Source organism: Lampris incognitus, chromosome 3 (assembly GCF_029633865.1).
Source record: "Lampris incognitus isolate fLamInc1 chromosome 3, fLamInc1.hap2, whole genome shotgun sequence".
NCBI lineage: Eukaryota > Metazoa > Chordata > Actinopteri > Lampriformes > Lampridae > Lampris > Lampris incognitus.
The window spans coordinates 117383315-117398377 of NC_079213.1; the positions used below are offsets into that span (position 1 = coordinate 117383315).

The window sequence follows — 15063 nt, forward strand, 5'->3', positions numbered from 1 at the left end:
AAGACGAGGAGAGGGAAAAGTCTGTAGCCTGGTCACAAGAGTCCGCGATGCATTGGGCCTTCCTTCCTCCGACAGGCGCATAAACCGATGATGACTCTCTCTGTCCCTTAGGCCTAGGCCTACTTGGATGTGCCCATGTCATTTCGGCTGGTGCTTGGACATTGTCTCTCATTCATGGTTAAGTGCATTCCACAAAGGCTGAATAGTCTAGCTATAAACGAGACTCAGTCCTGTCCAGGTAGAAAAAGAAAGCCTAAACAAAAACAAAACGGCGAGAGCCCGAACACGTAGCTACATCTTTCGTGTAAATGGAAATAAAATGAAATAAAGTGGGCTTAATAGCCTACTGCATCAGTCCTTATCCAAGGGATTGAATAAACCTCTCCACTTCTGCTGGGGTTTGAAAGGTGTGGGGTCTCTCGCCGTGTGTTACCAGGAGCCGGGCTGGAAAGAGGATGCTGTGCTTGTGGATCCCCTGGTCTCTCAGCTTTTTTCGGACCTCATCGTAGTCGCGCTGCATCTTGTGCACCCCAGCAGAGAGGTCGATGTGAAAACGGACTGGCGAGTTCTTGTAAAGGACCTGTCCCTTGGGTTTTGCTGCCTTTAGTACTCGCTTCCTGTCCTTAAAGTTCATGAACCTCATGATCAATGTCCTTGGACGACCCGTGCGAGAGTCTACCAGAGCGCCGATTCTATGAGCCCGCTCCACTACCAAGCCCTCCCGCGGATCCATGTTCAGAGCCTCCGGCAACCACTTCTCCAAAAATGCAGGTGCATCCTGGCCCTCTTTTTTCTCCGGTAGGCCCACCAACCTTACGTTATTTCGCCGACTCCTGCATTCCAAGTCATCCACTTTGTCAGTAAGGCTTTTGACGTTGCTCTCCAGCGTGCTGACTCGGGGTGTTAGCTTCTTAACGTCGTCCTCCACGTCAGAAATCCGTTGTTCGGCCTGTTCCATGCAACCCGTGCATTCCTGTATTTGTTTCTTTACATCCGCAATTGTCGCTTGCACTCCATCAATGTTCTTGTAAAGTCCACTTTTCAAAGACTGTGTGGCTTTCATGATATCTTGGTTGCTATTCTTATCTGTGTCTAACATTTCGTCATCTTCTTCCTCATGGTCGTCTTCTTCATTAGCCATATTTTCAACCTGCATGGCGTCGCTAGCCTTCTCAGCCCCTTCCTCGTGTCGCGATTTCCTTCTCTTTCTCTTTCTTTGCCTTTTCTTTCGGGTTTCCCCTGACATTTTAGTTCTGGGTACTCTTATACATGTATTGCGTGACTTTGGACAAGATTCGGATTAGTATTGTAGGATTAATTTACACGCTAGCTGCAGAGCTTGAGATTTGCGACCTCCTAGTCCCTCGCCATAACTGGAAGTCTGCTGACTTCTTTTTAACTTTGGGTACACACAGGAGCCCTGTATTTTGAGAGTGAAGAGCTCGAGATGGAATATACAGTTTAAGGAGATCGGACAGGTAAGAAGGGGGGAGCCCATTTAGGATCATATAAGTCAGCAGAAGCACCTTCTATTCTGATCTAACATGGATAGGAAGCCAATGAAGGGAGGCAAGAATTGGTGTAACATAGTAAAATTTCCTAGATTTAGTTAGGATTCTAGCAGTAGCATTCTGAACCATCTGAAGACATTTAGAACTAGAATGTGGCAGACCTGAAAACAGAACATTACAGTAATCAACTCTGGATGAAACAAATGCATGTGTTAGAGTCTCTGCGTCAGCCATGGGGAGAAAAGACCGAATTTTAGCTATGTTAAGGCAGTCTTGGTGATTCTTTTTAATGTGCTTATCAAAGGAAAGGCTGGGATCAAACGTAACACCAAGATTTTTGGCTGCCACGCTTTGTGAAACTAGACAGTTGTCGATTGTTATTGTTACTTGATCAAACTGGTGTCTGTGTCTAGCAGGGCCAATGACCAGCATCTTGGTTTTATCTGAATTTAAAAGCAGAAAGTTAAGTGACATCCAGTTTTTCACAGTAGCCAAGCAGGCCTCTAAATTAGTTATTTGAGTATGACCATCAGCCCTTATAGACACATACAACTGAGTATCATCAGCATAGCAATGAATTTATTCCATAACTGTGTATAATTTGGCCAAAAGGTGACATATAAAGAAAGAAAGGTAGAGGGCCAAGAACTGAGCCCAGAGGCACACCATATTTAGAGACAACTTCAGTGTAAACAATAGTTGCTGAGGTCTAGCTGTCCTTCAGCATGGCAGAGCTGTTCGTTGTCAATGAAAAAGTCACGTGATTGAGAATAACCCATATTTCCTCCTACTCCCTTTTCAACATGTAACAAATATTCTGATGCATACGGACATTTGTTCACAGAGTTTGACGTGAGGATTTGTTGATCACTTCACGTTATTGGCAATAGATTGCCGATAATGGATTGCTGATGGATAGCTGTTGGCGATGCAGAGTAGGTACATCTGGGGAAACGCCCCTCTCACACTCTGCAGTTGAGATGGGGACAGTGTTGACTGCTGCCAAGAGGTCTATCAGTCCATCTGGGACAAATTTCCCACCATTGTCCCTATATTATCTATATGCCCGAATGACATTCCGCGCGCCATCGATTGTAAACTGCTGGCAGAGACTTTCGACTTCATCTTCACCAGACAGTGCCCCAGGGTTGTCCGACCAATGTTGTGGGTGGAGTACTTTTAAATCATCAATTAACACATTGTATCCTGTTTGGTATGTCCCTTGTGTTAGCATAATGTAACGATTACGGATGAATAGGCTTGGTAGCCCTTGGCTAAGGGGTCGGACCCTTTAGTCGACTGGTTAACGTTGTTGCCCGCGGTGCGGAATAGATGAGTTCGCGTCCCAGCGGCCAGACTGTCACAGCCGTGACCGGTGGTTAACAACTTTACCAGTTGACTAAAGGGTCCGACCAGTTAGCCAAGGGCCACTGAGCCTATTCATCCGTGATCATTACAATACGTTTCTCCAGATTCCTTGCCAGGCTTCCAAAAAATGCCCTCTGGTCCAAGGCTCTAATGCTTGTTCGCCCTGTATGTAGGGGCACACCTTGAAAAAAGTTCTCTTCACTTGCCCTTTGGCTCTGTATCCTCCTCTTTTTCCTCCTGCTCATCACATTTGCTAGTAGCAGGTGCTGCCACGCTTGTGCTAGCTAGCTGCTGCTGTGCTGTGCCCTTCCTTGTTGGTCTTCCAAAATTACCATGTCTTAGCGTTCGGCTAGCCTGCTGGTCTGAAAAAACTGAACAAATTTGACTGTCTTTTTGACATTTTTTAATCAATGGCTTTTGATAGAGTAGGCGGCTAGTTGTTGTGAGTCTAATATCGTGGTAATATTAGCTCCTGTGACGTGGCGTGCACTGCGTGACTTGAGCGATTGATGTCTCTCTCTCTCTCACTCTCTCTCTCTTTTTTTTTTTTTTTTGAATAGCTGATTTAAAATACATCAAACGTAGGCAAACAAGTGATTTACGAAAAACGTCAATGGAAAATAATAGAGTGACAGAACAGATAACACTAAATATTAGAGAAAATGTTTTTACAGATTTTTATAGTGATGAAAGAGGTGGCAGAGCCAATCAAATAGGTGCTGGTCCAAATCTGGTAGGTCCCGGAGCACGCAGGGGTCAGTGTTTGGTTCCCTTCTCTTCTTAATATACACCACCTTACTTGGTGCAAATCATCCACTCCCATGGTTTCTCATACCATTGCTATGCTGACAATACCCAGCTCTTCCTATCATTCCCGCCAGATGACCTCACAGTCTCGGCACGGATATCGTCATGCCTTGCTGATATCTCTGCATGGATGAAATACTGCCAGTTTCAGCTTAACCTAAGACTGAGCTCCTTGTCATCCCAGCCAGTCCATCCTTACAACAACAGATCAATATCCAGCTCGGATCAACGCAACTCATGCCCATAAAGTCTGCCCGAAACCTGGGTGTCATGATTGATGACCAACTAACCTGTAACGTTCACATGGCCTCGATTTCTCGGTCGTGCTGATTTGCCCTGTACAACATCAGGAAAATTTGACCCTACCTGTCTGAGCATGCAGCACATCTCCTGGTACAGGCTCTTGTTATTATCACGCACTGACTACTGTAATTCTCTATTGGCAGGTCTCCCTGCATACACTTTCAAACCTCTGCAAATGATCCAGAACATGGTGGTGCATCCGGTCTTCAACCAACTCAAAACAGCACACGTCACTCTGCCATTCATATCCCCTAGGTCCCAGTTGCTGCCTGTATCAAATTCAAAACCTTAATGTTTGCTTACAAAACCGCAACTATAATGGCTCCCGCACCTGAACTCCCTCATTCAGGTCTACACTCAGTCCAGCTCACTAGGGCTGGGCGGTACATTTACTTTTTACATTATATCGATATATTTTCAAACAAGATATATAATGAGACAATACCATTTATGTCGATATGGTTTGATGTTGCGTTAAAATACATAACCCGTTTCTTAACACTAGAACGACTGGGATTTCACTCCTACCTAAAACGACCATGGGCAGTCAAATTGACAGCCGGTGTTTAAACTCTATATTCTGTCAAGATAAATACGCAGTTGAGATATTAATGCGTTGCATATGTTAGTATGTCTGTCAGGAAACGACTGACACCAAACTTAACATTTTAACAACTACAATTCTTAAGTGTGGCGTGCGGGTAGGTGTGTCGAGGGTGTCTGGCTAGGAGAGCTGGCGCTGGATCAGTTGAGAGAGCTTGGTCTGCTTCGTCCGGTGGGCCCAGAGACCATGGCCCCTGCCTGGAGCTGCGCTTGAGGAGGAAACGCCGAGGGTGGTCTGACAGGACGTGGAAGCAGGGCAGGCCAAGCTAACTGCTAGCCCATGCAGACCAGCAGTTCCGACAGTCATCCTGGCTGGTGTTCGTTCTCCTGAAAAGTGTTTTTTTTTTTAGTTTGGATATATGTGTTAGTTTGGGTATGTGTGTTCTTGTAGTTTTTGGGCATGTTTTTGTCTTTGTTTTGCACTGCTGTGGGCTGGGGGAAACGGCATTTCGTTTCATTTCATGTGTGCAAATGCAAGAAGTGAAATGACAAAGTGTTCCTGATTCCTGATTCGAACCGCGATCCCCGTGTTGGTAGGCAACGGAATAGACCGCCATGCCATCCGGACGTCCATGACCGCAGATTTAACACTGCCGGCCCCGACAACCTCTGCCACCGCTAACACACACTCCTCCACCGAACAAGAGAACCCCGGACAGCTCTTAAGACCATGCTGCCTCGTCAGTTTGGAGAGATCCATGATGCTGCTGCTGCCCGACATAAAGTACACAAAACCAACAAACACTAACAATAGATATACACGCCGCAATAATACCACACAGTACGACACGACGAACAAAAAAGAAAGTTAGAAAAAGCTCCCCGCTGACCAAACGCTGGCTGCACGCTCCCACCTCTACTCCCATCATGCACTGAGAGATGGAGAGAGGATGTATTATTTCTGATTTTCTTCTGTTTTTCCATTTTACTACAGATAGCTTTGGCACAGCGTAGCAAGGCAGAGTTGGATGTATACCTTCAGAAACTCAAGACAGCAGTTAAAGGTAAGTCTTGTAATCATTAATATTCAGCAGGAAGTTTTTATTTATTTATTATAGTGTTTATTCTTGAAAATTAAACATTACTTATCCACGCCTTATGCCTTCAGTGTTTTGTTTTGGGGTTTTTTTAGCTATGTGAGCTAGCTATGCGTAGCTAACAAAATTAGAGCCCGACCAATAAATTGGCGTGCCGATATTATCTGCCAATATGAGCTAATTGCAAATAAATCAGTATCGCCATTTATAACAGCCAATAAATGACAATTAAAAAAGAAATGGAGAGGTGGAAGATTGTTGTTGTGTAGTTTGCAACTCCACTGTTGGCAATACACGTATTTGGAACACCACTGATCACACCTGTCAGATGACCCCAGCAGAGGTGAGCGGAGCAGACTGCGGTGAAGTAGTTTTGAGTTGGATATTCGACAGACAGTCACTCCGGATGCAGCGGCTTCCCCTGTTTTTACGAGTGGGCGGGCGGTCGGGAGGTTAACTACTCATCCTGTTACTGCCAGCACTGGTTGAAAGTGAATAAGAAGAAGCCGCTGGATCTGGAGTGAATGACTGTCAAATAGTCACTTTCAAACTAACTTCACCAAGGTTCATAGTAGTCCACAACGGAGATCATCTGTGTTCATGTAAATTGATAATTATCACGTCAAATACACTACTTAAATAATCAGAATCATCTTTATTGGCCAAGTATCTTTGCAGATGCAAGGAATTTGATTCTGGTTTAGTGGCTGTCAATGTACTTACACAGAATAACAACACTGCAATCTTCAGGAATATATAAATTAAAGGAATGTCTTTATGCATGCTCAATAATCCAAGTAAGAAAATCAAAGAAAGATAAATAAGTTCATCTGGACACAACGTTTACCAAGGTTGTGTCCAGATGAACTGATTCTGCTTATTTTGATATGAAAGGAATGACTGTATACAGATGAAACTGTGCCTGTGAACTGCAAACAGGATAAAAATATTGCAAAGAAGTGAAGAATGCTAGGAGTGATGTGATAAATATTAAATGTAAAAAAAAAGACTTTATATAAATATTGTAGGCGTAACAAGCTTATCAAATCGGTCTCATAAGATGGTGGTAATGACCAATTACAATTAATTAAGTAATGGTGGTAGTGACCGAAAGGGTGAGATTGCAGTTACAAGCGGCTGAAATGAGTTACCTCCGTAGGGTGTCTGGACTCAGCCTTAGAGATAGGGTGAGGAGCTCGGACATCTGGAGGGAGCTCGGCGTAGAGCCGCTGCTCCTTCGCGTCAAAAGGAGCCAGGTGAGGTGGTTCGGGCATCTGATGAGGATGCCTCCTGAGTGCCTTCCTTTGGAAGTTTTCGGGGCACTGCCAACTGGGAGGAGACCCAAACATGGCAGCACGCGTGAGTGCTGCGGCTCTTTGCTCTCTGAGTTGGTGCTTAATTTTGTTTGTTTGGTCGCTGCTACTAATAGATCTATATCAGTCAACTAACTCTTACAGTCGTCAGGACTTGATTAACATTGGAGTTGCCCATAGCAGGGCAATAACATCATCTTTCCGTCGGACTCACGACATCCCCGACACCATTACCAGAACACCGGGTTCCCCATGGATTGTCATCCCGGAAAAGTGACGCAGACGCCGGAAAGAGAGAAAACAGAAGCGGGGATGCAGGGCGGGTCTCTGTGCCAGGCTACGGAGAGACCCACACAGACCACCCATCCCCAGCCTGTTCCTCTCAAATGCCAGGTCCGTTGTCCACAAGATCGGCGATCTGGAGCTATCCGTGGCCGCAAACAACTCAATACGGAACTGCAACACCATGATAATCACGGAAACTTGGCTAAACTCCTCAATCCCTGACACCGCTGTTGAGCTGACTGACAGGTCGCTTCACGGACAGGGCAGATCCAGGGATACCGGTAAGAACAGAGGAGGGAGGCTATGTGTGTACATGAATTCCAACTGGTGCACACAGAGCCGCGTTATAGACGGCCACTGTTCCCGTGATCTGGAGTCCCTTTCAGTGTTATGCAGACCTTTCTACTTACCAAGAGAGCTAACAGTAATAATTTTGACAGCTGTCTACATCCCACCCGACGCAAATGTTAGCCTGTCTCTGGCTCACCTCCACCAAACCATCAGTAAGCAGCAGAAAACACATCCTGACAGTGTTCATGTGATCGCGGGTGACTTTAACCAAGCATGCTTAAAGTTGGTGCTTCCCAAATTTACTCAGTATGTTAACTGCCCTACCAGGGGTAAAAACACCCTTGATCATGTCTATTGTAATTTAAAGCACCACCTCTCCCTGCTCCTCCTCCCTACCTACACCCCCCTCAGGAGGACAGTAAAGCCATGTACTAAAACCATTACAACTTGGCCTGAGGGAGCACTGTCTTAACTCCAAGACTGTTTTTCAAACACAGACTGGTCCATTTTTGATCAAGGGGATCCCCAGGAATACACAGAAACTGTACTTCAACAGCATGAGGTGAGACAAGCCTTCAAAGCAGTGAATCCAAGGAAGGCTGCTGGCCCTGACAGGATACCTGGAAAGGTGCTCAGAGCATGCTGCCACGAACTCTCTGGTGTTTTTACCAACATCTTCAACCTATCCCTCTCGCAGGCCTCTGTCCCCACCCCTCTGAAATCAGCAACTATCATCCCGGTCCCTAAGAAACCATCCTCAAACAGCCTAGCAGACTACAGACTGTTAGCCCTCACCCCTCTGGTTATGAAGTGTTTTGAGAGACTAGTACTTAAACATATACAAACCAGTCTCCCTCCTTCCCTGGACTCCCATCAGTTCGCATTCAGGCCAAACAGATCCACAGAAGACGCATTGTCCACCACCCTTCATGCTGCCTTGAGCCATCTCAAACAGAGGAACAGCTACGTCAGGATGCTCTTTGTGGACTACAGCTCCGCCTTTAACACAATCATTCCTGACATCCTGATAAACAAACTGCTGACCCTCGGCCTCCCCCCGTCTACTTTCAGCTGGATCAATGACTTTCTAACAAACCGCCCACAGTCAGTCAGAGTTGGTCACCACCTCTCCTCCACCATCTCACTCAGCACCGGCTCACCGCAGGTTTGTGTGTTGAGCCCCCCCCTCTACTCACTGTATACCTTCGACTGTTTACCAGCTTTCCCTTCACACTCCATTATAAAATTCGCTGATGACACCACTGTAGTCGGGCTCATAACAGGCGGTGATGAGTCTGAGTGGTGCTCTGCAAATAACCTCATACGATGACAACAAAGGCATTCAAATTCAACCCTGGGGTAGACCCAGAACTCGCTGGAGGGACTACATGTCCAATCTGTCCTGGGAACGCCTTGAGATTCCCCAGGAGGAGCTGGAGGGTGTTGCTGGGGAGTGGGACATCTGGAGTGCCCTACTTAGCTTGCTGCCACCGCAATCCGACCCCGGAGAAGTGGCTGATGATGAATGACGGAATGAATGGTAGTGAAGAGTTGCCGGATGGCTGGGCAACCAATGCAGAAATAGTGAGGGAAACAGCTAGGATGTACTTGGTGTGTCATCAAGACAGAGGAAGAAAGACAAGGAGACTTGGTGGTGGAATGAGGATGTACAACAAAGTATACAGAGGAATAGGTTGGCAAAGAACAAGTGGGATAGTCAGAGAGATGAAGAAAGTAGACAGGAGTACAAAGAGATGCAGCATAAAGCGAAGAGAGAGGTGGCAAAGGAAGAGGAAAAGGCATATGGTGAGTTGTATGAGAGTTTAGACATGAAGGAAGGAGGAAAGGAACTTGTACCAATTGGCTAAACAGAGGGATTGAGCTTGTAAGGATGTGCAGCAGGTTAGGGCGATGAAGGATAGAGATGGAAATGCGCTGACAAGTGAGGAGAATGTGTTGAGAAGGTGGAAGGAATACTTTGAGGGGCTAATGAATGAAAAAATGAGACAGAAGTTTGGATGATGTGGGGATAGTGAATCAGGAAGTTCGGTGGATTATCAAGGAGGAAGTGAGGGCAGCTATGAAGAGTGGAAAGGCAGTTGGTCCAGATGACATACCTGTGGAGGCATGGAGATGTTTAGGAGAGATGGCAGTGGGGTTTTTAACTAGATTGTTTAACACACTTGGAAAGTGAGGATGCCTGAGGAGTGGAAAAGAAGCATACTGGTACGCAGAACTGTAGCAACTACAGAGGTATAAAGTTGATCAGCCACAGCACGAAGATATGAGAAAGAGTAGTGGAAGCTAGATTAAGAGGAGCTGTGTTGATTAGTGAGCAGCAGTATGGTTTCATGTCATGGAAGAGCACCACAGAAGTGATGTTTGCTTTGAGAATGTTGATTGAGAAGTATAGAGAAGGTCAGAAGGCGTTACATTGTGTCTTTGTGAATTTAAAAAAAGCACATGACAGGGTGCCGAGAGAGGAGGTGTAGTGTTGTATGAACAAGTCAGGAATGGAGGTATGTAGGCATGGTGTAGGATAGAGGGCAGTGTGACAGTGGTGAGGTGTGGGGCTGGAATGACAGATGGGTTCAAGGTGGAAGTGGGATTACATCAAGGATCGGCTCTGAGCTCTTTCTTGTTTGCAATGGTGATGGACAGGTTGATGGATGAGATCGGGCAGGAGTCTCCATGGAGTACGATGTTTGCGGATGACATCGTGATCTGTAGTGAAAGTAGGGTGCAGGTTGAGGAGAGCCTGGAGAGGTGGAGGTATGCACTGGACAGAAGAGGAATGAAAGTCAGTAGGAGCAAGATGGAATAGCTATGTCTGAATGAGAGGGAGGACGGTCAAATGGTGAGGATCCAAGGAGTAGAAGTGATGAAGGCATATGAGTTTAAATACTTGGGGTCAACTGTCCAAAGTAACGGGGAGTGTGGAAGAGAGGTGAAGAAGAGAGTGCAGGCAGGGTGGAGTGGGTGGAGAAGAGTGTCAGGAGGGATTTGCGACAGAAGGGTACCAGCAAGAGTTAAAGTGAAGGTTTACAAGATGGTAGTGGGACCAGCTATGTTGTGTGGTTTGGAGACAGTGGCGCTGATGAAAAAATAGTAGGCAGTACTGGAGGTGGCAGAGTTGAAGATGCTAAGATTTCCATTGGGTGTGATGAAGAAGGACAGCATTAGGAACGAGTATATGAGAGGGACAGCTCAGGTTAGACGGTTTGGAGAAAAAGCAAGAGAGGCAAATTTAAGATGGCTTGGACATGTGTGGAGGAGAGATGCTGGGTATATTGGGAGAAGGATGGTGAATATGAAGCTGTCAGGGAATAGGAAAAGAGGAAGGCCAAAGAGGAGGTTTATGGCTGTGGTGAGAGAGGACCTGCAGGTGGCTGGTGTGACAGAGGATGAGGCAGAAGACAGGCATAGATGGAAATGGATGATATGCTGTGACGACCCCTAATGGGAGCAGCTGAAAGTAGTAGTAGTAGCCATAGGACCATCTCCTCACAATTTTAACCACAGGCTTTGCTGATTTTAGTCTCTGCCTGTAAGTTGGGAGAAGATGAATCAGACAGTGATCAGAGAGCTGCACGGGGGACATAGGGGTCCTTTAACATTTTGTAGCAATGATCTAATGTGTTTTTGTCCATGGTGGGACACTTAACATGCTGTCTGTATTTTGGCAGTTTGTGGCTCATGTTTTCTCTGTTAAAATCCCTAAGGATAATTCAAAGGGACTCTGGATATTTGTGCTCCATGTTTATTATTTGTTCAGCCAGGTGTTGTAACGCCTCACTAACACAGGCCTGGGGTGGGATGTAAACACTGACCAGAATCCTTTTCTTCTTTCCCTTTTGGCTGCTCCCGTTAGGGGTCGCCATAGTGGATCATCCGTTTCTATCTCTTCCTGTCCTCTGTGTCGTCCTCTGTCATGCCAACCACCTGCACATCCCCCCCTCACCAAATCCATAAACCGCCTCTTTGGCCTTCCTCTTTTCCTCTTGCCTGGCAGTTTCATCTCATCTCATCTCATCTCATCTCATCTCATCTCATCTCATCTCATCTCATCTCATCTCATCTCATCTCATCATCAGCCGCATATTCAACATCCTTCTCGCAATAATAATAATAAATCAATCTTATATAGCGCTTTTCTTGTACTCAAACATGTCCAAACCATCTCAATCTTGCTTCTCTTGCTATGTCTCCAAACTGTCCAACCTGAGCTGTCCCTCTAACATACTCATTCCTAGTCTTGTCCATGTTTGTCACTCCCAACGAAAATCTTATCATCTTCAACTCTGCAACGTCCAGCTCCGCCTCCTGTCTTTTCATCAGTGCCACTGTCTCCAAACCATACAACATAGCTGGCCTCACAACCATCTTGTAAACCTTCCCTTTAACTCTTGCTGGTACCCTTCTGTCACACATCACTCCTGACACTCTTCTCCACCCACTCCACCCTGCCTGCACTCTCTTCTTCACCTCTCTCCTGCACTCCCTGTTACTTTGGACAGTTGACCCCAAGTATTTAAACGCATCCACCTTTGTAACCTCTACTCCTTGCATCTGCACAATTCTGCTATCTTCCCTCTCATTTACACATATGTATTCTGTCTTTTTCCTATTAACTTTCATTCTTCTCTCCAGTGCATACCTCCACCTCTCTAGGCTCTCCTCAACCTGCTCCCTACTGTCATGACAGATTATAGTGTGATCCGTGAACGTCATAGTCCATGCCTGATCTCATTCATCAACCTATCTATCAAGAAAGGGCTAAGAGCCAATCCTTTACATAATCCCACCTCCACCTCCAACCCATCTGTCATTCCAACAGCACACCTCATCACTATCACACTGCCCTCATACATATCCTGCACTACTCGTGCATACTTCTCTGCAACTCCCGACTTCCTCATACAATACCACACCTCGTCTCTCGGCACCCTGTCGTATGCTTTCTCTAAATTCAAAAAGATACAATGTAACTCCTTCTGGCCTTCGCTATACTTCTCCATCAACATTCTCAAAGCAAACATCACATCTGTAGTGCTCTTTCGTGGCATGAAAACATACTGCTGCTCGCTGATCGTCACCTCTCCTCTTAACCTAGCTGCTATTACTCTTTCCCATATCTTCATGCTGTGGCTGATCAACTTTATACCTCTTTAGTTGGTAGAGAGGTATAATATCTGTCACTGCCATCTCTCCTAAACATCTCCATGCCTCCACAGGTATGATTTCATCTGGACCAACTGCCTTTTCACTCTTCATCCTCTTTATATCTGCCCTCACTTCATCCTTGGTAATCCACCGCACTTCCTGATTCACTGTCCCCATGTAATCCATGCTTTTCTCTTTCTCTCATTTTCTTAATTCATCAGCCCCTCAAAGTAGTCCTTCCACCTTCTCAACACACTCTCCTCACTTGTCAGCACATTTCCATCTCTATCCTTCTTCGCCCTAACCTGCTGCACATCCTTCCCAGCTCAATCCCTCTGTCTAGCCAATCGGTACAAGTCCTTTTCTCCTTCTGTAATGTCTAACCTCTCATACAACTTACCGTACGCCTTTTCCTTTGCCACCTCTCTCCACCTCTCTCATCACTTTATGCCTTATCTCCTTGTCCTTCTGTCTGCTTTCTTCAACTCTCTGACTATCCCACTTCTTCACCAACTTCAAAGTGGTGGAAAGAAGACCTGGAGTTGGTCCCCGGGCACGGCTCCTATACAATGGGATAGGTTCAATGCAGAGAACAAATTCGTTCTAAGAATACAATGACAAAATAAAGTGGCTTTCTTCTTCTTCATCTTCTTTTCTTCCATATACATTCCTGTACTTCCTCATTCCACCACCAAGTCTCCTTGTCTTCATTCCTCTGCCCAGATGACACACCAAGTACCTTCCTAGTTGTCGCCCTCACTATTTCTGCAGTGGTTGTCCTGCCGTCCGGCAACTCTTCATTACCACCCAGCTCCAGTCTAAACTCCTCCTTGAACTCCACACAACAGTCTTCCTTCTTCAACTTCCACCATTTGATCCCTTGCTCTGCCTTCACGCTCTTCCTCTACTTTATATCCAAAGTAATCCAACAGACCACCATCTCATGCTGCCTAGCCACATTCTCCCCTGTCGCCATCTTGTAGTCTCCAATCCCTTTCAGATCGCGCCGCCTGCATAAGATATACTCCACCTGTGTGCACTTTCCTCCACTCTTATACGTCACTGTGTTCCTCCCTCTTCCTGAAATATGTATTCACCACAGCCATTTCCTTTGTTTTTGCAAAATCCACCACCATCTGTCCATCCACGTTTTTCTCCTTGACACCATACCTACCCATCACCTCCTCATCGCCTCTGTTCCCTTCACCAACATGCCCATTGAAGTCCGTTCCAATCACCCCTCTCTCCTCTTTGGGTAAACTCTCCACCACTTCATCCAACTCTCTCCAAAATCAGAATCATGTTTATTGGCCATGTAGGTTTGCACATACATGGAATTAGACTCCAGTTTTGTGGCTCTTTCAACAGTCTTCTTTCTCTTTCATCTCACACCCAGATTGCATGGGGAATAGGCGCTGATAACATTCATCATCACACCTTCAATTTCCAGCTTCATACTCATCACTCTGTCCAACGCTATCTTCACTTCCAACACACTCTTAACATATTCTTCCTTCAGGATTACCCCTACCCCATTTTTCCTGCAATCCACATGATGGTAGAAGAGTTGGTCCTACCTCCCATGCTCCTGGCCTTACTCCCCTTCCACCTGGTCTCTTGTACACACAGTATACCTACCTTCCTTCTCTCTATCATATCAGCCAGCTCGTTCCCTTTATAGTCATCGTGCCAATATTCATAGTTCTGACTCTCACCTCCACACTCCTACCCTCCTTCTCTCCCACTGCCTGTGGACATGCCTTCTCCCTCTCTTTCTCCTTCGCCCAACAGTGGTATAGTTTCCACCGGCACCCTAGTCGTCAACATTGCCGGTGGCGGTTGTTGGTAACCAGGGCCTTGACTGAGCTGGAATGGAAATCTGATTTATGATCCACATATTTTATTTGGCAAAGTTTTTATGCCAGATGTCCTTCCTTATGCAACCTTCCTCATTTATCCGGACTTGGGACCAGCACTAAGATTGCACTGGCTTGTTCATTCCCCAGTGGCTGGGTTAAACATGAACTAGAATAATGGAGGAAAACTCCCATGGTGAATAAAATGGTTTACAGTCAATGAAAATGGTCTCTAAGTGAGGGCTACATGATTTCCTCAACTCTGTGACATCTGCACACCAACCTTCGTTTATATAGAAGCAGATTCCTTCTCTTCATTTTTCCCCCGTTAGCTCCGTTTCATGGTCTGCTCAGAGGAGTTGGAAGTGTGGCAGATGAAGTGAGCTATCTGGTATCTGCTCACCAAGCCAGGTTTCATCGAGGCACAGTGTGGCACATCAGGAAAAGTCTGTTTGTTCTGTTGAGGAGCAGCAGTTCATACATTTTTTTGGCCACAGAGCAGACATTTGCCAGGTGGATTGATGGG

General features: G+C 45.9%; 1 protein-coding gene across 3 annotated transcripts in view; it reads left to right on the forward strand.

The window, feature by feature from the left end:
- trmt13 (tRNA methyltransferase 13 homolog) overlaps positions 1 to 15063 on the forward strand; it is an 86876-nt gene that overhangs the window by 34614 nt on the left and 37199 nt on the right. For all 3 annotated transcript variants that reach the window (XM_056277527.1, XM_056277526.1, XM_056277528.1), the window contains one exon: positions 5527 to 5596. In XM_056277527.1, coding sequence (XP_056133502.1) covers positions 5527 to 5596 — 70 coding nt within the window. The remainder of the gene's footprint in view (positions 1 to 5526; positions 5597 to 15063) is intronic.